At 40.2% G+C, this 23,712-nt stretch overlaps 1 protein-coding gene across 47 annotated transcripts in view; it reads right to left on the reverse strand.

Annotated features, from left to right (window-relative positions):
• The window catches only part of RPAP3 (RNA polymerase II associated protein 3), a 167,157-nt gene that overhangs the window by 117,632 nt on the left and 25,813 nt on the right, over positions 1-23,712 (reverse strand). For 35 of the 47 annotated variants that reach the window (XR_014804121.1, XR_014804117.1, XR_014804129.1 and 32 more), the window contains exons 15-17: positions 23,128-23,225; positions 22,106-22,206; positions 18,154-18,231 (exon numbers count right to left, since the gene is read on the reverse strand). Coding sequence is in view for 28 of the 47 variants with exons in the window: in XM_084957274.1 (XP_084813400.1) it covers positions 18,154-18,231; positions 22,106-22,206; positions 23,128-23,225 (277 nt within the window). In the remaining 19 variants the exon portion in view is untranslated. Of the gene's footprint in view, positions 1-23; positions 1,462-8,095; positions 12,584-14,014; positions 16,104-17,748; positions 18,232-18,726; positions 19,224-21,827; positions 22,207-23,127; positions 23,226-23,712 lie in introns of those variants that run through there. The other 12 variants (XM_021092588.2, XM_021092586.2, XM_021092587.2 and 9 more) reach the window with 8 other exon arrangements.

Here is a 23,712-nt window from a genome sequence, read left to right on the forward strand (position 1 = left end):
CACATGTAAGAATAAAGATTAAGTGAAAGATTAAAAATAAATAAATTTTATTGTGTTGTTACTAGATTTGCTTCCCATAATAATAAAACAACTTTTTTTTTTTTTTTTTTTTTTTTACAGCCACACTTGTGGCACATGGAAGTTCACAGGCCAGGGGTCTAATCTGAGCCACAGCTTAGGCCCATGCCACAGCCATGGCAACATCAGATCTGAGCTATGGCGGATCCTTAACCCACAGATCAAGGCCAGGGATCGAGCCCAAATCCTCATGGAGACTATGTCAGGTCCTTAACCTGCTGAGCCACAATGGGAACTCCATAAAGCACCACATTTATTGTCACTATGTTGCAAACACAATGCCAAACACTTTAGATAATTATCTCATTTAATTGTCATACCAACTTTTGAAGGAAGCACATTATCTCCTTTTAAAAGATGAAGAATCTGAAGTTTGAAATGTTGGATCATTAGCCCCAGAACTGAGATTCAAACTCCTGGCTGTCTGACTCTGGAGTCTATGTTCTGATGCTACACCGCCTCTCCAGACCATAAGGACCAAGGCAGTAACAGTGTCATTCGTTCATTCATTCATTCACAAACATTTATTGAACAATGACTACCAATGACTCTAAGCTTTGTGCTAGGAGTGAAATAAGCAAGTTCCCAGGAGCAAAAAGCTAACATTCTAGAGGTTGGAGAAGAGACAAGAAACTAATAAACAAAAGAGACAAATCAGGTAGTGACAAATGCTAAGACTACAATAAACAAAGCAGATATGCTGGCTGGAGAATGACTAAAACGGGGCTGTGGCTGGGAGGGAGAGAAGAACGTCATTCTGGATGGGGAAGACCCCTCTTCGGGGGTAACATTTGGGCTGAGACCTGCAGGAGGAGGCAAAGGCCTAAGGTGTGCGTGTTGAAGAAGTAGAAAGGCTCACCTGGCCAAAGTGAAATGCACAAGGAAATGCTACCTGATTCTGAAAGTGAGGTTCTATTCTCAGTGTAAGAGTCAACACTGTCTCCTTTACCAAGGAATCTACAGCACTAGTGATGTGTTGAAGGTACATGTAATAGGCACTGAAGAAAATGCTTGATGCAAAACAAACAAAAAGAAAATGCTTGATGAATAAAGGAGTGAAAGAAGAACACACAGCTTCCAGCTCTAAGGAAGAAGGAACAGGTTGGTGTATCCTGTATCAACCCAGGATGCAGAGCACTCTTCCTCCTCCTCCGCTGCCCTCTGTGAGCCTGACTGCTGGCTGTAAACCCCAGAGACACTGCAGAATGGAGACCTGCAAATCAAAGGCCTTTGGGGAGTTCCCTGGTGGCTCAGTGAGTTAAGGATCTAGTGTTGTCACTGCTGTGGCATGGGTTCAATCGCTGGCCCAGGAAGTTCCACATGCCACAGACATGGCCACAGGGGGGAAAAAAAATCAAAGGCCTTTTGCATCTTGTTGCACACCTGTAATACAAAGAGTAAGAGATGGGAGTGTCAAAGCTGGGTACACATATGGTGCCCCAATTCACAGTCTGCACAACAGCTTACTTTTTTGGCTACATGTATGGTCCTCTTCAAATGTTCCATGCACTTTGGAGGACAAAATGCATGTCACATTTGGACAGATGCCATTTCCCTGTGGAGTGTAGCCCTCACTTCTGGGTGACAGACTCTGCAGAGCCATACTTGCCAACATCCAAGGGCCCCCAAGTATAAGCAGGAAGGGAACTTGGCAAAGAATCACACCAGGCTTCCCAAGGATGCGGGACGATGGGCTGAAGCCAGCCATACCTGCCACTGTCGGCCTGACTCATTCCGTCTTCCTCTTGCTGCATCTTGTGTCTGATATGCCACCTGATGAAAAGGGTTTTCTGACTATCTCCAAGCCACAGATTCACCGTAGGCAGCAAACATTCAGGGCCCTTTAAATAGTCATCTGGCACATTCTTATTTTGCCAAGAATTTTATCAACTTATTCAGGCAATGCCTTTACCCCTCCGAGTGCCATAGACAGACAGCACATAGCCAATGGTTAAAGAGACAACACTTCACCCAGAGAGGGGGTACTCTTCTCAGGGTTAGGCCGAAATTTGATGGTGACCTGAGTGAACTTTGACCTCCATGTTCTCCGTTTATATCACTTTTTCCTAACCTGCTCACCACACCCCCATGTGACGTCATGCCATACTACAGGAGGCAGGTGTGCTGAGGGGGCCAAGCTTCAGAAGCAGAACCAGTTTTGAATTCCAGTTTTACTACTGTTGGCAGTGTGAGCTCAGGCAAGCTACCCAACCTCTCTGTGCCTCCGTGGGCCAATGTGTAAAATTAAGAGAACAGAGTTGAGAAAATTAAAATGCAAAAAGCACCAGAGTGCCCGGCTCCGCATGTGGCATATATTCAGTACCCGACCTTCCTGTCCTTCCACTACAACCAAAAACCCATCCCCTTGGTTCCCCAAGGACACTGGCTAGCTCGGGGGAAGGTGGTCACAAATTCATTCTCATAAAGTTGCAGATACAGGAAGTTCCCATTATGGCTCAGTGGTAACGAACCCAACTAGTACCCATGAGGACTCGGGTTTGATCCGCAGCCTCGCTCAGTGGGTTAAGGATCTGGTGTTGCTGTGAGCTGTGATGTAGGTCATAGATGTGGCTCGGATCTGGTGTTGCAGTGGCTGTGGCGTAGGCCGTGAGCTGCAGCTCCAATTGGACCCCTAGCCTGGGAACTTCCATATGCCATGGGTGAGGCTCTAAAAAGACAAAAAATTTTAAAAAATTAAAGTTGCAGATATACGGTAACAGTTGTATGTGTTTCCCATTCCAGGGATATTTGTGTTCCAACCAACACGGTTGAATCCATAGCAAAGAATTTCTAGTTCAGGAATTTCATGTGGTCTTATTGGCAGAAGGTAAGAGAGCTTTCCCCTACATATAGCCCATCACCCTGCACCAGGACTGCAGAACAAGTAAACCAGGGCTATTTAAGTATATACGATGCCCTGGCCCCATTTCTACATAGTTCATTCAAACAGAAGAGGCAGATTGAGGAAAAAAACACAGAAAGCTTTAGATGTAAAATCTTAGACAAAGCAAACTTGCACTGACTCTTGGAGAGAGATCAAAAGTTCACTAGCTGAGAAAATAATGCAAGTCTATTAATTTGGTTCTGCAGCCAGATTCACTTGAATGCCGACTTTCCTAAGTGTTGTGAAAGTCCAGCCTGCTCTCCAACAGCTCACTAGTCAGGCTGTGTCCTCTTTTGAGCCCTCTGCTTTCACATCTCCTCTCCTCTCTGCCTGGAACGCTCTTATCACCCTTTCTGCACCTGGCACAAGCCTATTCATCTCTGCAGGCCTAGCTCAAATGCATCTACTCTGGAGAGCTTTTCAAAAATCTTCATCCGACCATCCGGCAAAATTTGTCATACAATTCTTTATCTCCCAATGTTTTGTTCCTACCTTTGAAATAAGGCTTAACCACAGTTTATGCACACACCGCACTGTAGTACAGTTAGTGGTTTGTGCTCTGTCTCCCATACAAGACCGTGAGCAATAATATGGCAAGAGCCCTGATTCAATCACGTTTGTATCCCTGGTATCATGCAATGTGCCTGGCATATAAATGTTGGTGGAATCAGATCCATTAGCTTTGGGGGAAGGACTGGATCTCCTCGAAACCCTGTTTCCTCCTTTTCTAACCTCAAAACCTTGGTGTTCAGATTTGATGACATGTCAGATGTGAAATATTATCTTTCACCCGACATAAACCCTTGCACATAATTTGCTCACTAGGAGTTGATTAAATTCACCCATTCAATAAAAATTATTTCCTGTGTCCCCAGTGAATCTCAGTAAACAAGATAAGCCATGACCCTGATCTCATGGAGTTTATATCTCAGAGGGAGAAGATAGCTAGTACACAAATAAATATACCAGAAAAGATGAGGGGTAAAATGCTTTGAAGAAAACTAAACAGGATGTTGATACAGTAACTTGGGTAAGGGAGGTGGTGGCAAAGGCTTCTCAGAGCAGGTGATATTTAAGCAGGAATCCACAGACCCAAAAAACTTGTGAAGATCTGGGAGCAGAGCACTCTGGGCCCTGCAGTGGCAAGTATCTGCCCTGAGGTAGGTACAGGATAGAGGTACTTAAGAGAAGAAAACGAGGCAGGTATCATGAGAGCACTTTGACTTAAGAGACAGGAAAAGATTGGAGACCAGAGTAAAGATTATTTGGGGACCTAATAGATTTGAATGTATTTCAGAGACAGGCCCAAGAGGTCTGAGGGTGGCAAATGAGGCAGAGTAAGGAACAAAGCCTGATATGGAGATTTTGACTTGAGATTAAGTTTGAAAGTACAGAACATATTTTAAAACAATTAGCTATAGGTCTCCTTCCCCCATTTCTCCCACTAAGTACAATTGAGAACTCTGGGCATTGTTTAAGTTTTACTGAAGTATAGTTCATTTATAAGGTTGTGATCATTTATTTCTGCTGTATAACAAAGTGACCCAGTCATACATATACACATATCCATTCTCTGATTCTTTTCCCACAGATTATCACAGTCTACTGGGTAGAGTTCTCTGTGCTATACAGCAGGTCCCCACTGGCCAACCATTCTATATACCTTAGTGTGCATATGCCAGTCCCAAACCCCCGTCCATCCCTCCCACCCCCCACCCCCGACACACCTGTCCCTTCTGGTAACCATGTTTTTAAAAGTCTGTGATACAGAGTTCCTGTCGTGGCGCAGTGGTTAACGAATCCGACTAGGAACCATGAGGTTGCGGGTTCGGTCCCTGCCCTTGCTCAGTGGGTTAACGATCCGGCGTTGCCGTGAGCTGTGGTGTAGGTTGCAGACGCGGCTCGGATTCCGTGTTGCTATGGCTCTGGCGTAGGCCGGGGGCTACAGCTCCGATTCAACCCCTAGCCTGGGAACCTCCATGTGCTGTGGGAGTGGCCCAAAGCAATAGCAAAAAAAGACCAAATAAATAAATAAATGTCTGTGAGTCTTTTTCTGTTTTGTAAATAAGTTCTCTTGTATTCTTTTTTAGATTCCGCATAGAGGTAATATCATGATGTTTGTCTTTCATTCTCTAACTTCACTTAGGATGATAGTTTCTGGCATTATTTCATTCTTCTTTATGGCTGAGTAATATTTTGTTTTATACATGTACCACATCTTCTTTAGCCATTCCTCTGCTGACGGACATTTAGGTTGCTTCCATGTTTTGGCTATTGTAAATAGTGCTGCAATAAACATAAGAGTGCATTTATCTTTTCAAATTATGGTTTTCTCTGGATAGATGCCCAGGAGTGGCATTGCTGGATCATATGGTAGTTCCATCCTTAGTTTTTTGAAGAACCTCCATACTGTTTTCCATAGTGGTTGTACCTGTGTACATTCCCACCAATAGTCTAAGAGGGTTCCCTTTTCTCCACCCACCTCCGGCATTTATTATTTGTAGACTTTTTGATAATGGCCATTCTGGCAGGTATAAGGTGGTACCTCATGGTAGTTTCGATTTGCATTTCTCTAATAATTAGTAATGTTGAGCATCTTTTCAGATGTTTTTTGGACATCTGTATCCTTTCTTTGGAGAAATGTGTATTTAGATCTTCTGTCCATTTTCTGATGTGTTTGTTTTTATATTGAGCTGCAGGAGGTATTTCTACATTTTGGAGATTAATCCCTTGTCAGTTGCTTCATTTGCAAATATTTTCTCCTATTCTGTGGGCTTTCTTTTTGTTTTACTTATGGTTTCCTTGGCTCTGCAAAAATATTCTAAGTTTAATTAGGGCCATTTGTTTATTTTTGTTTTTTTTTTTTGTCATTACTCTAGGAGGTGGATCTGAGAAGTTATTCTCAAGTTTATGTCAGAGAGTGTTTGGCCTATGTTTTACTCAAAGAGTTCTGTAGTATCCAGTTTTATGTTTAGGTCTTTGAGTTTATTTTTGTATATGGTGTTAGAGAGTGTTGCAATTTCATTCTTTTGCATGTAGCTGTCCAGTTTTCCCAGGACCACTTACTGAAGAGACTGTTTTTTTCTCCATTGTGTATTCTTGCCTCCCTTGTCATAGATTAATTGATCATAGGTGCTTGGGTTTATTTCTGGCCTTTCTATCCTGTTCCATTTATCTATATTTGTTTTTATTCCAGTACTATACTGTTTTGATGACTGTAGTTTTGTAATATAGTCTGAAGTCAAGGAGCCTGAGTCCTCAAGCTCTAGTTTTCTTTCTCAGGATTGCTTTGGCTATTTGGGATCTTTTGTGTTTCCATACAAATTAAAAAATTTTTGATCTAATTCTGTGACAAAAATGCCATTGATAATTTGTTAGGAATTGCACTGAATCTGTAGGTTGCCTTGGGTAGTATACTCATTTTAACAGTATTAATTCTTCAAATCCAAGAACATGGTATATTTTTCCATCTGTTGGTATCATCTTTGATTTCTTTCATCAGTATCTTATAGTTTTCAGAGTACAGGTCTTTTTTCTCTCTCCCTCTTTTTTTTTTTTTTCGCCTTTTCTAGGGCCACTCCCATGGCATATGGAGGTTCCCAGGCTAGGGGTCAAATCGGAGCTGTAGCTGCCAGCCTTCCCCAGAGCCACAGCAATGCCAGATCCAAGCCGCATCTGTGACCTACACCGCAGCTCATGGCAATGCCGAATCCTTAACCCACTGAGTGAGGCCAGGGATCAAACCCACAACCTTGTGGTTCCTAGTCGGATTCGTTAACCTCTGAGCCACGACAGGAACTCCCTTTTTTGTCTCTTTGGGTAGGTTTATTCCTAGATATTTTACTTTTTTCATGCAATGACAAATAGGATTGTTTCCTTAATTTCTTTTTCTGATCTTTCATTGTTAGTATACAGAAATATAGAAATGGACTTTTTAAATAAATCAAAGAAGATTCTGAAATATAAGAAGATTCTGAAAAAGTATAGAGGAGGCAGATCAATTAGAGACTTTCAGACCCAAAGAACACAGTGGTGAATACCCTAGGCTTTCCTTTTGCCTCACACATCCCACATGTGGGGCTAGTGAGGACAGCAACCCAGAAACACCAATGGACACAGATTGAAAAATTCCCCCAAAGCCTGCTCTCTAAAGACAAAAGGCTAAGAAAGGAACAGCCAGGCAAGACATAAACTTTTAGATAATAACCTTTCTACTCCAGGCAAACAGCACCAAAACATCTGTGGGCTCACTCTCATGCACACCAGCAAAAACCAAGTAGGAAGCCAAGGCGCCCACCCTCATAAGGCTCTAACGGAGGAGCTCCAACACCCAAGGTGCTGATGTAAGAGAGGCCAAGTAGGGATCCAGGAATTTTACCCCCACTGGCTTGTAACAAACACCCCAACCCCTCATGGCATTATTTAACAGATTTATTAAAATATAATTGAAAAAAATTACATAGATTTAAGGTATACATCTTATTTTTAGGACTTTACTTAATCTCTCCTGCCCACCCCCAGATCTATTAAGGTATAACTGACAGATAAATATTGTATATATTTAAGGCATACAAAGTGAAAAGTTTTTGGATCCTCAGTTTATAGAATTCTATATTTAAAGTATATAATAAATGATATAGATATTATTAAATTGTAATCCAAGAATACGATTTTTTTTTTTTTTTTTTTTGCATATGGCTGTCCAGTTTTTCCAAAACCATTTATTGAAGAAACTATTCTTTCTCCTCATGGTATCAATGGAGACCACATAGGGCAAATGGACTTCTATTTCCACCCAGCAGTAATGAGGTACCCATCCCTTTCCCCATTGAAATGGTGTTACAGGAGGCCTGATGGAGAATCAGGACTTTCACTACCACTCAGCACCAAAGGACTGCCATTACCACAGTATCAGTGGAGACCACAATGGGAAATAACACTCCTATCTCCACTCATCAGTAAGGAAGAATCCTCGCCCTCACCTCCACCGCTTTGGAGGCTGAGTGGAGAACATAGATTTCTATCTCTGTCTGACAGTAACAGGATAGTGGTGCCCCTTTCTCCCACTGCCAGATAAGTGTCAGATTAAGCGAGTGTTTAAAACGAGGATTAAATAAAGTCCAGAATCTCATATATATTATAAAAATGTCCATGTTTCAATAACATAATTCATTATACAAAGAAATAGTAAGCACTCAAATTGAACGAAAAAGACAATAGATGCAAACACCAAAATACCAGATATTAATAAGATCTTACAAATATTTTAAAGCAGCCACAATAAAAAAATGTTTCAAAAAGCAATTACAAATATGCTGCAAATTAAAAATTGGAAATAGAAGATATGGAAGTTTTGGAAGTGAAAAATATAACTGAAATAAAAATCTCAGTGGATGAGCTTAATAGCAGAAGGAGAAGACAGATGAGAGAAGCAGTGAAATGAAAGACAGAACATTTAAAAAACTACTCAAATCTTAAAAACAGAGAGACAAAAAAGAGTCTCAAGGATCAGTGGGATTATTAAAAAAAAAATCTAATTCATATAATTTCAGTCTCAAAAGGAAAGAAAAAATGGCAGAACTGAAAAAGTACTCAGAAATAATGGCTGAAAACTTCCCAAACAGATTCAAGAAGTTGAGAAAACCCCAAACAGGATTAACTCAGAGAAATCCATGCCAAAAGACATCATAATAAACTTCTGAAAACTAAAAGCAAAAAAAATCGTGAAAGCAGACAGAGGAAAATGAAAACTCACCTATACGAAAATAACAAAGACAGCAGATTTCTCATCATAAACCATGGAGGCCAGGGGGAGTGGTATTATACTTTTCAGTGCCAAAAGAAAAGAGCTGTCAACCATGAATCCTATATCCAGTGAAAATATGCTTAAAGAATGACATGGATATAAAAAAAAATTCTAAGATGAAGGAATGCTAATGTCTTACCAAGAGATCCACCCAAAAGAATGGCTAGAGAAATTTCTCCAAACAGAAAGAAAACAATAAAAGAAGAAACCTTGGAATATCAGCAAACTAAGTAAATACAACAGGCTTTCCTCTACTTGAGCTTTCTAAATTATGTTTGAATGTTAAAGCAGAATTTCTAACATTGTCTGATACAGTTCTAAATGCATGTAGAGGAAATACGAAAGACTGTAATAAATAGGGGAGGGCAAGGGGATATAAAGAGTGGTAAGGTTTCTATACTTCACTTTAACTGGTAAGATGACAGCACCAATAGAATGCAATAATTTTTGTATATATAATGTAGTACCTATATCAACCAATAAAAAGCTATATTAAATGATTTTTTAAGATAAATCAAAATTGAATTTTAAAATGTGTTCCAGTAGCACACAGAAAAGGGGAAAAAAGAAATGAAAAACAAGGAACAAGAGAGAACAAAAAATAAAACGGCAGACTCATGTTCTAATATACCAATTATTACATTAAATATAAATGGCCTAAATATATGAATTAAGAGATTAGCAGGTTGGCTTACAAGCCATAAGATAACTATATGCTATCTATGAGAAACTCACTTCAAGTACAGTGATATAAGAAGACTGAAAGTAAAAGGATGGAAAAAGGCATATCATGCAAACATGAGTCAAAGGAACCCAGGAGTGGCTATACTAATATCAAGCACAGTAAACTTCACAACAAAGAAAATTACTAGAAACAGAAAGGGGCATTACATAATGACAAAGGGATTAATCCATCAAGAGGACACAGCAATCCTAAAAGTGTATGTAACAGCAGAGCTGCAAAATATATGAAGCAAAATCTGAGAGAACTGAAATGAGAAATTGACAGATCCACAATTATAGTTGGAGACTTCAACACTCCTCTCTAAAACTGATAAAACATCTAGACAAAAAATTAGCAAAGACATAGAAAAACTCAATATCATCAACCAACAGGTTGGCTTTTATAAAATACACCACCTCACAAAGGCAGAATCCATAGTTTTTTCTCAAGTGTCCACAAATCATTTACCATTTTCTGGGCCACAAAACAAATCTCAAAGAAATTAAAATAATAAGGAAAATAAGGGAATACTACAAACAACTCTATACATACAAACCTGACAATTTAGAAGAAATCAATCACTACCTCAAAAAACACAAATTACCATACATTACTCTCCATTAAATAGACATGTGAATAGCCCTATAATATTAAAGAAATGTGTAATTTAAAAACTCCCTAAAAATAAACATCCAGCCCCATGTTATTTCACTGGAGAATTTGAGCTAATGCTTAAAGAATTAGCACCATTTCTACACAATCTCTTCCATAAAATAGAAAAAAAAGAACATTTTCCAATTCATTTTCTGAAGTTAGTTTTACCCTGGTACCAAAATCAAAGACAGCATTTAAAAAAAAAAAAAGGAAGAAAGGGAAAATTATAGACCAATATCCTTCACAAATATAAATGTGAAAAATACCAGCAAAGAGAATTCAGCATAAAGAATTCTATACCATGATCCAAAGGGATTTATTTCTGGGATGCAAGGCTAGTTAAGTATTTAAAAATCAACCAATATGATCCACCATATTAGAAGACTAACTGAAAAAAAAATCATGATCTTATCAATAAAACAGAAAAAAGCATTTGAAAACATTTAACACTCTTTTTTTTATTATTCTTGATTTTTTTTAAAACTCTCAGGAAAATAGAAATAAAAGGCACTTTCTTCAACTTGATAGACATTCTGTATGCTCTTTCACAGAAACCCTTTTTATAACTCTACCTTCAACTTTCCATAATTTATTGATATCTTATTTCCTAATGCCCTGTTGCCTTTCTTTTGCTGTTTGTGATTTATTTATTTGTAATCCTTTACTACTATTTTAGTAGAATTTGAGAGTGAGGCTAAAATGATGGTGCTTAACCCACCCTCTTTACCCAGAAGCCCCTACCCATCCTTTTAATTACCACCTTCCTCTAAGAAGTCTTCTTGCTGATGTTAGACCCTTGAAATTTCTTAAATCATAATTCACTTAACATATATTGTTTTTTTAGTCTTGTGATTCCACATCTAGATTTTAAGCTTTTTAAAGCAATAATTGCTTTTTATATTTCTATTTTACCTGAACATCCAATACGATTTGATAAAACACAAGTAGATTAACATTATGAATTTATAATACTCCATTTCTATAATTCAGATTTGATTTTTTATTAATGCTTTAATGTGGTGAATCAATGAACACATTACGTCATGGGTTCCACAATAAACCACCCTATTATGCACAACAGCTTTATGCGAGGTTTAGGATTGCACACCCAAAAATGAAAAGCACACTGCCATCTCCTGGATCAAGCTAGTAATGCAGCCCTTTAAAAAAATGTCAAGAATACAGCTCCAAATAAAAAGGTAATCTATGAAAAGTAATTTTACTTTTTATGAAAATGAGACTCTTTGCTTTCTTTCTAATGAATGTGAAGGATAATATAATTAAAATAAAATCAATATTGATTACTATAGTAATGAAAGTCTTAGTCCTGAATTCAGGTTTTTTATAGCTAGTTAAGGTGACCTGTTAAAACTGTCTTCCAAGTTCATCTAAGGAGCTACATACCCTAATATGATTTTCTCTTCTTCTGAATGTCTACCAAGCCTGGACTCAAAATTCTCTGGTGGCCAATACTGTCATATGGTCAGTTAGTGAAAACTTCATTATGTTTTGCTCTATTAAAAGCAATGACAGATTAAGTATGATGAAAAGTGAGATGGCAAACATGTAGTACAACCTGACTCTAGCATTTCAGATTGCAGACTGGAGTTTCTTCCACAGGCTACAAATTCACATTTTGACTGACTTACTCTTATCCAAATCAGGCTTTCTTGGATGGAAGATTACAGGATGAGTCAAAAGGGCAAAGTCCAACAATCTTAGGTACCCAATATAACAGATAACAAAAATAAATAAATAAATAAATAAAGCCAACATTTTGGGGCTCACACAGAACTCATTTTCTGTATTCTTGTGTGTTTCCTGGGTTTTCTTTTTCCTTTGGGAAGATTCTCCCATTTTTCTGAGAAACACAGTTGGGGTTTTGGTTAAACAGATCTAAGGTAAGTGCCTACACACTCCTTCAGGAAAGTGCCAAAAGCAAAAATAATGCAAGTGCCGAGGCTGCGGCTGAGATGCTGAGACCCTGAGGTGTACTGACAAACTGTGAGGTTTACAACTGGGTGTGCTTCATCTGGCTCAGGCAGCTGGTAGCAGAGAAGGGGCGCCTGTGCAAAGACATGCGTGCTCCAGGGGCAGGAATACCTGTTCATCATTCTGTCCTGCAGTGCTCTGATGGCATCCTCAAGTATCTGGCAACATTTTGTCAAACGTTACCTTCTGGTATCACCCAAGTCTAGGAAACGAACAGAGAGGCTGTGCCTCTGTGGGCCGGCCTGGGGCCTGGGGAGAAGCAGACGACAAGAAGAGAGGCTACAAGATGGTGGTGATAGGGAAGCCTGCAGCAGCTGTCGGCAAAAGAGCTGACTAGGAGCAGTCCAGATGGACTTGTGCATAGATGAGCACTGCCTGGGTTGGGTGGTGCTGGGATCCAATAAAAACTGGTGTCTTCCAGTGACACAAGGAGGTGGCTCAGGCCCTGGTTTGGGGGATCAAAGTGACAGATGATCACTACAGCTGGAGCCCTGGTGACAATATCTAAGTCAATTTGAGTCTGGTATTCTGTCTGCATTCTGCATCTTGGGGGCTTCAGGTGGCCTTGCTGTTTGGCTTGCAGTAGAGCTCTATTAACTTTAGTCTGTTACTGAGGTGACAATAACCAGAGCTGTAAGTTAGGAGTGCCTAGCAGTGAACCGACTCAGGAGAACACTCATCTTGGAGTCCCACGGAAACTTGGGTTGAATTGTGAGCTGGGGACCTCAGCTTCTTCAGGTACCACTCAGGCAAAGTTCTGAGCCTGTGGGAGGTGGCAAGCTCCTTACCTTGCCTCTTCTCCATGTCCCCAGTTGGATCACCCTTTTAACTTCTGGATTACCCTAAATTCTACCTTGGCTTTGGTCTCCCAAAACCTGCCTTTGGATTTCTTTAGAATCCTCTTCTCCAAGGCATGAGGATGGTAGGGTTTTTATCAGATAAAATTATCTCTGGTAATGGACCAAATAGCTCAAATTCAAATTATAATAATGCCTGGCTGAGGTAAACTGCCTCCAGGAGGTCTAGAATAGGTTTTCGGGCACTGCACTGAGCCAGTGGGGAGAAGTATCTGGCAAAGGGCCCTCTGGTGCTGCTCAGTGGCTGTCAAATCCAGCGCCAGAGCCAAGGACACCATCAAGTCCATAAACAACACAGCTTCTACCCCCACTGGACCCTCAGGATAATACCACTTGGGTCTTGAATTGTAGGCTCTTGGCACTAAAATCAGGTCAGTATCTGGAGAAACAGATTGGCACACCAGTGGTCTCTATTTATGGCTGAGGAATAAATGGGTGACTGCTTTCCTTTGGTCCTCTTGCCATCCTCAAAAACCATCACCTGCCCAATGGGCGGTAACAAATTACAAAGAATCTGAGGGTGTTTAGCACTCACATAAGGATCAGTTCAGAGTTGAAAAGAGAAGATGGACAATGATGTAATCTTTGGGCATCAAACCAATGACCACAAAACTATGACAATTTCTTAGCTTCATCTTGGCCTTCTGCCAGTGCAAATGCACACCTTCCCCATATTTCAGGACCTGCCTTGACTTTATTATTTTGCTCTGATGTTAAAGAACATACATATTGAATTATTCCAGTGAAACTCAACACCAAAATCACTGTATCTCATTAGTCAAACGGACTCCATAAAGTAAGTATCAAAACAATTTACTGATGATGGAAACTGGGAGGCAGGGAAAGTAGAAGAGAAACAGGTATCTCTGTATGCCAGTAGTTAAAATAGACTTGAGTATCATATACAGACTTAGCCACTTCCCAGCACAGGAGAACACACACGTGCACACAACACGTCACACCTCCCTGTCCCCTGTTCCAAGGACAGACATTTCTGCACACCTCTTTCTTAATACATCTTTTTTTTTTTTTTTTTTTTGGCCTTTTCTAAGGCCACTCCCGCGGCATATGGAGGTTCCCAGGCTAGGGGTCAAATCGGAGCTGCAGCTGCCAGCCTACGCCAGAGCCACAGCAACACAGGATCCGAGCCGAGTCTGCAACCTACACCACAGCTCACGGCAACACTGGATCCTCAACCCACTGAGCAAGGCCAGGGATGGAACCCACTACTTCGTGGTTCCTAGTCGGATTTGTTAACCACTGTGCCATAACAGGAACTCCCTGAATACATCTTTGAGTCATCTCTTCCTCCTAAAAGTGGTCTGATATTCATTTTATTTAAATTTTTTTTTCTTGGGGTCTTTTTGCCATTTCTTGGGCCGCTCCCACAGCATATGGAGGTTCCCAGGCTAGGTGTCTAATCGGAGCTGTAGCTGCCAGCCAACGCCAGAGCCACAGCAACTCAGGATCCGAGCCGCATCTGCAACCCACACCACAACTCATGGCAATGCTGGATCCTTAACCCACTAAGCAAGGGCAGGGATCGAACCCGCAACCTCATGGTTCCTAGTCGGATTTGTTAACCACTGCGCCATGATAGGAACTCCCTAAAATTATCTTTTTATGGCCAGACCTGCAACATATGGAAGTTCCCAGGCTAGGGGTCAAATTGGAGCTGTAGCTGCCGGCCTGTATCACAACCACAGCAATGCTGGATCCAAGCTGCATCTGCAACCTACACCACAGCTCATGGCAACGCCAGATCCTTAACCCAGTAAGCAGAGCCAGGGATTGAACCGTCGTCCTCAGGGACACTAGTCAGGTTTGTTTCCCCTGAGCCACAAGGGGAACTCCCAAGCTAATGATTCTTGTATGATTCCCCCACTAGTCTCCAAGATCCTTGGAAGCAGAGGCTGTGACTTTAATTTTTATATTTTTAACATCCAGCATAGTGTCTGATAAATATGTTCCTGAATTTAAAATTATATCCACAAGGAGTTCCCTGGTGTCTTAGCAGGTTAAGTGACCCGTATTGTCACTGCTGTAACTTGGGCTGCCACCATGGCACAGGTTCCATTCCTGGCCCAGGAGCTTTTGCATGTCACAGGCCAAGGTTAAAAGGAAAAAAAAAAAAAAAAAACTAAACCAACAAATCAAAGACCTTTGTCAAACCACATGTCCCAATACTCAGTTCAAAAGAGAACAAGTCCTGTCCCACTGTTTTCCTGAAGGTTGTGGGCATGGATGACGTGATGAGAACCATGCTGAAGGAAGATTTAGCTGGTAGAGAAGCATGAGGGGATTATGCAGAAGCACAGCCAGGGACTGCTCAGGGGTTACTGCCATCTCCAAGTCTGAAGAGGCAGGTGGCAGAGATTGCACAGGACAAGTTCATGGGGCTTCCTGGACAATTTGATTAGGGAAAGATAAGGTGGGGTCAAAAATAATGCTTTTTTATTTGAGTTTGTGTCTGAACCAACAATGGCACTACTGAAAGAGGTAAGTCAGGAGAGATGGCTAGAATGGGGCTGCTGGAGTGTGAGGGCTATGAGCTTTTAAAATGCTGAGTTCTAGGAGTTCCCATTGTGGCACAGCAGAAACAAATCTGACTAGTATCCATGAGGATGTGGGTTCAATCTCTGGCCTCGCTCAGTGAGTCAGGGATCTAGCGTTGCTGTGAGCTGTGGTGTAATCAAGATGCAGCTTGGATCCCCCACTGCTGTGGCTGTGGTATAGGCCAGGAGTTGTGGCTCCAATTTGACCCCTAGCCTGGGGACTTCCATATGCCGCAGGTGTGGCCCTAAAAAGTAAAAAATAAAATAAAATGCTGAGTTCTAGTTGACTATGATAGCACAGCAAGGAGTTATGGTTACTGAGTAGCTAGAGGGAGCAAGACTAGTACTTGGAGAAAAGGATAGCAAGCATGGGAGTTGTCTGTGGAAGCTGAGTAGCCGAGCTCTCAGGGGAGAGAAGAAGGCCAATGACTGGACACCGAAGACATAAAAATGAAAAGGAGGCATTGCCATGTGGCTCAGCAGGATCCAGCATTGTCACTGCAGTGGCTTGGGTTGCTGCTGTGGCATTGGTTCGACCCTGTCCCAGGAGCTTCTGCATGCCAGAGGTGCAGGAAAAAGAAAAAGAGAGAAAGAAGAAACTGTCAAGAGGAGGTAAGGAACCAAGAAAACAAAATGTCTCCAAGACCAAGATATTCAACCAGGTCAAATGCTACAAGGGGTCAAGGAGAGTGAGAATTGAGAGGGAAATCACTGGCTTTACCATCACTTAACCACTGGACCAATAGCAGAACGAGAGAAAGAGGCTGATGGCAGGGTTAGTGGCACACTCCTCTAAGTAGGGAAATCTGTTCTTGCTTCAGAGGAGTCAAGAGAGGAGCCCCAAGAGGAGTCATAGAAGAGGAGTAATACCTGGATACAAAGTGACAGAAACGATTTGGGTTCCGAGGCCACCCTGAACTCTCACACTCAGGAAAGGAGGTGGACCATGCAAGAGAGCAAACCTATCCAGGGCTACTTTTTTTTTTTCCTTTTTTTTTCTTTTTAGGGCCGTACACACAGCATATGGAGATTCCCAGGCTAGGGGTTGAATAGGAGCTACAGCTGCCAGCCTACACCACAGGTGCAGCAATGCCAGATCCAAGCTGTACCTGCAACCACAGCTCACAGCAACGCCGGATCCTTAAACCACTGAGCAAGGCCAGGGATCAAACCCATAGCCTCATGGTTACTAGTCAGATTCATTTCTGCTGTGCCACAACAGGAATTCCCAAATTGTGGTCATTTTAATAAGTTATACCATGAACCACGGAAATTATCTTTGTAAATAAATTGATTATTCCTCAAGCAACTGTAAGCATAATATGCATGCTGCAACAAAGTCTTAAAGTTGACCATCTTATTAATGAAAATAACAGCTACAGGATGATGACCTGGTATTTTTTTAACAACATGATAGCCTCTAAAACATATTTTAGCAACATTAACAGGATGCCCAAAATTTGCTAAGTTGCTACTCTGAACATTTACTAAAACTGACTCCTACTGGCAATTTGATTAAATTTTATAAATATCTAGTTATGTGCAAAGGACTGGGCCAGGTACCATGCAGAACAAGGATAAGTAGATTTCAAAAGCTTACAGACACCATACTCACCTGAACCACAACCACACAGTAATAAGCTATACGCTAATTACTACCTTGAACATTTCCAGTTTTTAACACTTTCACATTTTGCTTTAGATTATCTGCCTTTAGTTAACCTATAACATGGATATCATGAGGCAAAAAAGCTATAGCATTAAAATTTAAGGATGCTGTGACTCCTCAAGTAACCTATTGAAAAAGCCTAACTAAAAGTCTCCTTTAGGGAGTTCCCATCGTGGCTCAGCAGGTTAAGACCCAACTAGTCTCCATAGGATGCAGGTTCAATCCCTGGCCTCACTCAGTGGATTAAGGTTCCAGTGTTGCTGCAAGCTACAGTATAGGTCACAGATACAGCTTGGACCCAGGGTCACTGTGGCTGTGATGCACGCCAGCAGCTGTAGCTGCAATTAGACCCCTTGCCCAGGAACTTCCATATGCTGCTGGTGCAGCCCTAAAAAGGGGGGAAAAAAAGAGGGTCTCCTTTCAACACAAATACTAAAAATATGCATTCTGCAATTAAACAATTTTGTTAGTGAACTTGCACAATGATATGAAAATGTTTTCTAACGAAACAATCTGGATATCTACTTAATTCCCTTTATATAAATATAACTTTATTTATATGCTAATAAAGCAAATTTGTCATGTGGTTACAAAAATATAAAAATAATGTAACACTTGCAGGGCACTGAAGAATATCTAAACTTAACATTTAAAATGACTTCTAAAATAAAATACTGATTTTTTATAAGTATACTTCATTATTTGTATTTTTATTTTCAGAAAAAAAGACTTCTAATAAATAGTTCGTTTAAGTATATTTCTCACTAGTTAAAACATAATTCACATTATAGTTAATGAGCTTACATCCAAAGAGTCCTTTTCCTATATGATTTCGTTTTCTTAAAAAGCAAAACAAAACACTTTATTTTCAGAAGAAAAAATTTACATGTGAAAGTCAAAGACAATAATTTCAGTAAAAATGGAAATCAACTACCGTATCTTTTTTTGAGTTCTTCGACAGAATTATCATTCAATCCTGATTTGTCTATGTGATTGAATAATACATGTGTAACTGAAAAAGAAGAAAAAAATTAATTTTAATCTTCATTTTTAAAGTAAAATGAAATTAAAGGAAATAATCAAATCTGTTAAATACTTTTTACATGTTAAAGCAATCATTAGGATTATTTATAAATTCAAATTCAGATATTTAAAAAGCCAATCTGAGAACAGAAAATTATATAGCAATCCAATGTTTCCTACCAGAACATTCTGCTTTGCAGTAAAAAATATTTCCTCCACATCCTCAAAGATATTAACTTTGCAGATTAAACATAATCCATTCTATACTAAAAAATTTTTGCCCTGTGTAACAAGAGTACTTTTATTTACTTAATATTCCAATTAGCTATTTTTCAAAACAAATCATTTTACCTTAAAGGGAAATTTTATATCACTACTAAAAATTGAAAATTACCAATTAACATCCACAAAAATCATGTTTGATGGGCAAGGTATACATTTTTATAATATGTAATTACCTTGAAAAATTTTTAAATATTTGTCATTTATTTATTTTAATATTCATTTTAAATCTTTATCTTTCATACCACTGAATGGTCTACACTCAACACTTTGGAAAACAATGTTATAGTTCCTACATTTCTCAACATTAAAACTAGCTAATAGTTGTTAATAATAATGGCAATAACAGGAGTTCCCATTGTGGCTCAGCAGGTTTAAGAACCTGACACAGTGTCCATGAGGATGAAGGTTTGATGCCTGGCCTCGCTAAACGGGTTAGGGAGCTGGAGTTTCCACAGACTGTGGTGTATGTCACAGATGTGGCTTGGATCTGGTGTTGCTGTGGTGTAGGCTGGCAGCTGTAGCTCTGATTCAACCCCTAGCTTGGGAACCTCTATACGCTGCAGGTGTGGCCCTAAAAAGAAAATAATAGGAGTTCCCATTGTGGTGCAAGGGAAACGAATACAACTAGGAACCATGGGGTTGTGGGTTCGATCCCTGGCCTTGCTCAGGGGGTTAAGGATCCGGCATTGCTGTGAGCTGTGGTGTAGGTCACAGATGCAGCTCAGATCTGGTGTTGCTGTGGCTCTGGCATAGGCTGGTGGCTACAGCTCCGATTAAACCCCTAGCCTGGGAACCTCCACATGCCACGGGTGCAGCCCTAAAAAATATAGAAAGACAAAAAAAAAAAAAAAAAAAAAAAAAAAAAAGGAAAAGAAAATAATAATGACAATTACAAAAGACAACAGCCACTATTTACTGAATAGTTATTACATGCCAGGAACCATTCTAAGTGTTTCCATGCTTAACTTAGCAGACAGTGGTGACCCAAGTGAGAGAGTACGCTGGGAGACCTGTTTGAAGGACTCGCATTCTTTAAGCACACTTCAAGGTATCACATCATAGTGGCAATCAATGCACTTACATTAAAAGGTTATTCTGTACTAAGTAAGCACTGTTCTATGCCCTGAGCCTAGAGAACAAGGCAAAGTTTCTGCCATCATGGAGCTTTCATTCTCTTTGGGAAAGAGAAAAATACATAAAATATTGTCAGCTAGTTCTGCATTATAAAGAAAAATAAAGTGGAGAAAGAAGACAGAGGGTGAGGAGGGAGGAGTCGTAAGCAGTCATTCCGAGCAGGCCTGGTGAGAAGGAAAGGTGTCTCTGAGATGGTGACTATTAGGTGAAAAGTGAATGAAGTGAGGAAGAGGCAGGCGAAGACATGTGGGAGGATATCCCAGGCTGAGGAACAAACAAACAAAGCCCCTGAGGCTACAAGAAGTTTGGCGGTTTGGTGTATTAAGAAGACACAAAGACAGTGCTGGGGAGCAGAACGAATGAAAAAAATGGTGGAAGATGAGGTCAGAACAGTAACAAGAGTAATCTTTTTTTTTCTTTCTTTCTTTTTCTTTTTTTTTGTTTTTTTGTTTTTTTGTCTTTTTAGAGACACACCTGCAGTATATGGAGGCTCCCAGGCTAGGGGTCGAATCGGAGCTGCAGCTGCTGGCCTATGCCATAGCCATAGCAACACCAGATCCAAGCCGCATCTGCGACCTACAACCATAGCTCATGGCAATGCCAGATCCTTAACCCACTGAGTGAGGCCAGGGATCAAACCTGCAACCTCATGGTTTCCTAGTTGGATTCATTTCCGCTGAGCCACGACGGGAACTCCAACAAGAGTAATCTTTTTAGGGAATTTCAGGGACTGTTTCTGATTCACTAAAGATAAAGGAGAAATTCCTTTTGATTTAATCCTACTAAGAATCTCTCCAGGGAGTTCCCGTTGTGGCTCAGTGGTTAACAAATCCCACTAGGAACCATGAGGTTGTGGGTTCGATCCCTGGCCTTGCTCAGTGGGTTAGGGATCTGGCGTTGCTGTGAGCTGTGCTGTAGGTCGCAGATGCAGCTGGGATCCCGAGCTGCTGTGTCTCTGGAATAGGCCGGTGGCTGGGGTTCCGATTAGACCCCTAGCCTGGGAACCTCCACATGCCGAGGGAATGGCCCTGGAAAAGGCAAAAAGACAAAAAAAAAAAAGAATCTCTCCAAATTACATGTCTATTTCCCAAAGTACAATATGAAAACTATTTTTCTTAGTGATTCAGACTCACTGTCTGCTAAAAACATAAAGAAGAAACAGGAAAGGAGCCCAAAGTGTGTTCAGACCAGGAGTTAACTGAGTTTTTGCTATTTTTAAAACTAAAAACTGGTACTCCTACAGTCTAATGATTTTTCTTTTTTCCTAAAACTAAAGTATAGCCTAAAACCCCAAGTACAGCTGATCCTTGAACAACACAGGTTTGAACTGCCTGGATCCACTTACAGATGGCTATTTTTCAACAGTGAATACTACAGTACTACATGATCCATGGTTGGTTGAATCCACAGAACCTTGGATAATGAGGGCTGACGATAAAATTGTACATGGATTTTTTGATGGATGGTTTGGAGGGTTGGCACCTCTAACCCCCAAATCATTCAAGGATCAACTGTGGTTGAAGTTTCTCGAAAGTTTGATTTTACTTTACACCAAACTGATACTTTATGCCAAAGACTTAGATGTAGAAATAAATAACGGATCTAATTCTTCAGGCTTATCACCTGCCTCTCTTTACTGCCTAACTCTACAATCTAGCTACACTGCACTCCTTTCAATTTTCCGAGCTCAGTTTGCTCTTCCTGCCTCAGAACCTCTGCACATGCCCACCCCCTTCACCTGACTCCTGCACTCTTATGAGAACTCGGCTTAAATCAAACAAACCCAAGGACATTAACTCAGGAGCTCAACCTTACATTACCACTGCACTTCAAGTACAAGAGCCCAGACCATAGAGCTGGACTGCTTGGTTGGTTGTTTGTTTTGCTTTTTTAGGGCCGTACCTGCAGTGTATGGAAGTTCCCAGGCCAGGTGGAGAATCACAGCTGCAGAGCAGCCAGCCTACACTACAGCCACAGCAATACCAGATCCGAGCCACATCTGCAGCCTACACCACAGCTCTCACAGCAATGCTGGATCCTTAACCCACTGAGCAAGGCCAGGGACTGAACCTGCATCCAAATGGATACTCGTCAGGTTCACTAACACTGAGCCACAACAGGAACTCCTGGTCTGCTCAGTTTAAATCCTGGGTCTGGCTTCCTAGCTATGGACCCTCAGTCAAGTTCCTTACCTCTGACCTCTGTATGCCTGTTTCCTCCTTTGTAAAAGCAAAATGATAACCATATCTACACCTCACAATGCTGTTGTCAGGATCAAAAAATTAAACTTTACTTAATTTAATTTAATTGTAGTTAAGTTAAATTTAATTGTATGCACCTATACATAACGAACATTCAATAAATACTTACTATCATTTTGTTGACCATATAAAGGAACACACAAGAATAAACAGATATACAAAAGCTTTCTTCAGAGAACTTACTTTTTTTCTCAGGTTCTGACATGAACATCACAGCCATATCAAACCTTCTTAGTTCAGAAAGTCTTTTTAAGATTTCAAAGATGAGTGATGGCTTTTCTTTCCTTAAATAATCCAAATAAAAAACAAATAATCAAAAGTAGCTCATTTAATTTTACTAAAATAGTATTTCTAATTCTATATAAATAAGGTCTTCATTTGTCTTTTTTCCTGTCTATATATTTTAATTTTTTGTTTTTTTTTTTTTTGCTTTTTAAGGCCATACCCACAGCATACAGAGGTCGCCAGACTAGGGTTGAATTGGAACTACAGCTGCTAGCCTATACCACAGTCACAGCAACATCAGATCTAAGCCACATCTGCAACCTACACCACAGTTCATGGCAACACCAGATCCTTAACCCACTGAGCGAGGCCAGGGATCAAACCTGCAACCTCATGGTTCCTAGGTGGATTCATTTCCACTGCAACACAATGGAAACTCTCCGTCTATATTTTAAATGCCCAAATGAAGAGTTTCATCAAGTCAACTGAAGAAATTATAATATTCTTAAATGTGAGGCATAGTACAGATATTATTAATCTGTGGTAGTACTTGCAACTTCCATTCTCTAACTATCTCTACAAAAAAGCTGAAGTCCTTTTTCCTCCTACCTTCCTTTTTTTTTTTTTTTTTTTTTTTTGGCCGCCCCACTGCACAAGGAGTTCTCAAGCCAGGGATCAGATCAGAGCTGCAGTCACAACTGGCAGCCATGCAGGATCCTTAACCCACTGGGCTGGGGACTGAACCTGCGTCCCAGCATTCTAGAGACACCACCAATCCCGCTCTGCTACAGCAGGAACTCCTCATTTCCCTTATTGTTTATACCTGCAATTGCTTTACAACTTCTGCGACAGTAAAATTTACTAGAGAGCTAATTTTACCAAATAAAAGGTAGTGATATGACATCAAAAAGAATGAATTTTTCCAAACCACTAGAAATAGCTAAGCATTACATCATGAAAGTATAACTAAACTTACTTACTCAATGTAAAAGTCATGCAGAATTTTAATGATCTGGTTGAATACATCTGGATCTAAATTTTTCTGAAACACCTTAGGATACAAGGATGGTTCAATTTGCTTGGGAAAAAACAGAGTTAGGAAATTAAATCATGGCAACATTCCCAATAACAAATTTCTTACCTAATAACTGCTCAGGTGAATATAATAAAGAATAACTACTATGCATTAGTACTTAGTGAATAATAATAGAATCACACTGAAATGTAACTATGATAGAAGAATGAAGGTTAGAGGAACTCTAAGATAATTGCTCTGTTCAAGTCAGAGAGAAATCTCATGGACAGATGTAATACCCAGGAGAAATACCAACTACCCAGTAGAAACAGGAAACTTGAGAGAGCTCTCAAGAAGCAGCAAAAAGAATTAGGGAGGTTTAAAAAACAGAATTACATGAAAAACTATCTAGAGATATTATATACTACCTAATTATAAGAGATAATTACTGTAATTATACCTGAAAAAGACAATGCTAAAAAACCCCATTTGGTAAATTTCATTTATGATTTGATTCTTTTTCTTAAGCAAATAAAAGCTCATTTTTAGG

The sequence above is a fragment of the Sus scrofa genome, chromosome 5 (genome assembly GCF_054392235.1).
Source record: "Sus scrofa isolate SSC_HxYL_T2T_F1_AM1 chromosome 5, Sscrofa_HxYL_maternal_Yorkshire_Landrace_v2.0, whole genome shotgun sequence".
In the NCBI taxonomy this organism is placed as follows: Eukaryota; Metazoa; Chordata; class Mammalia; order Artiodactyla; family Suidae; genus Sus; species Sus scrofa.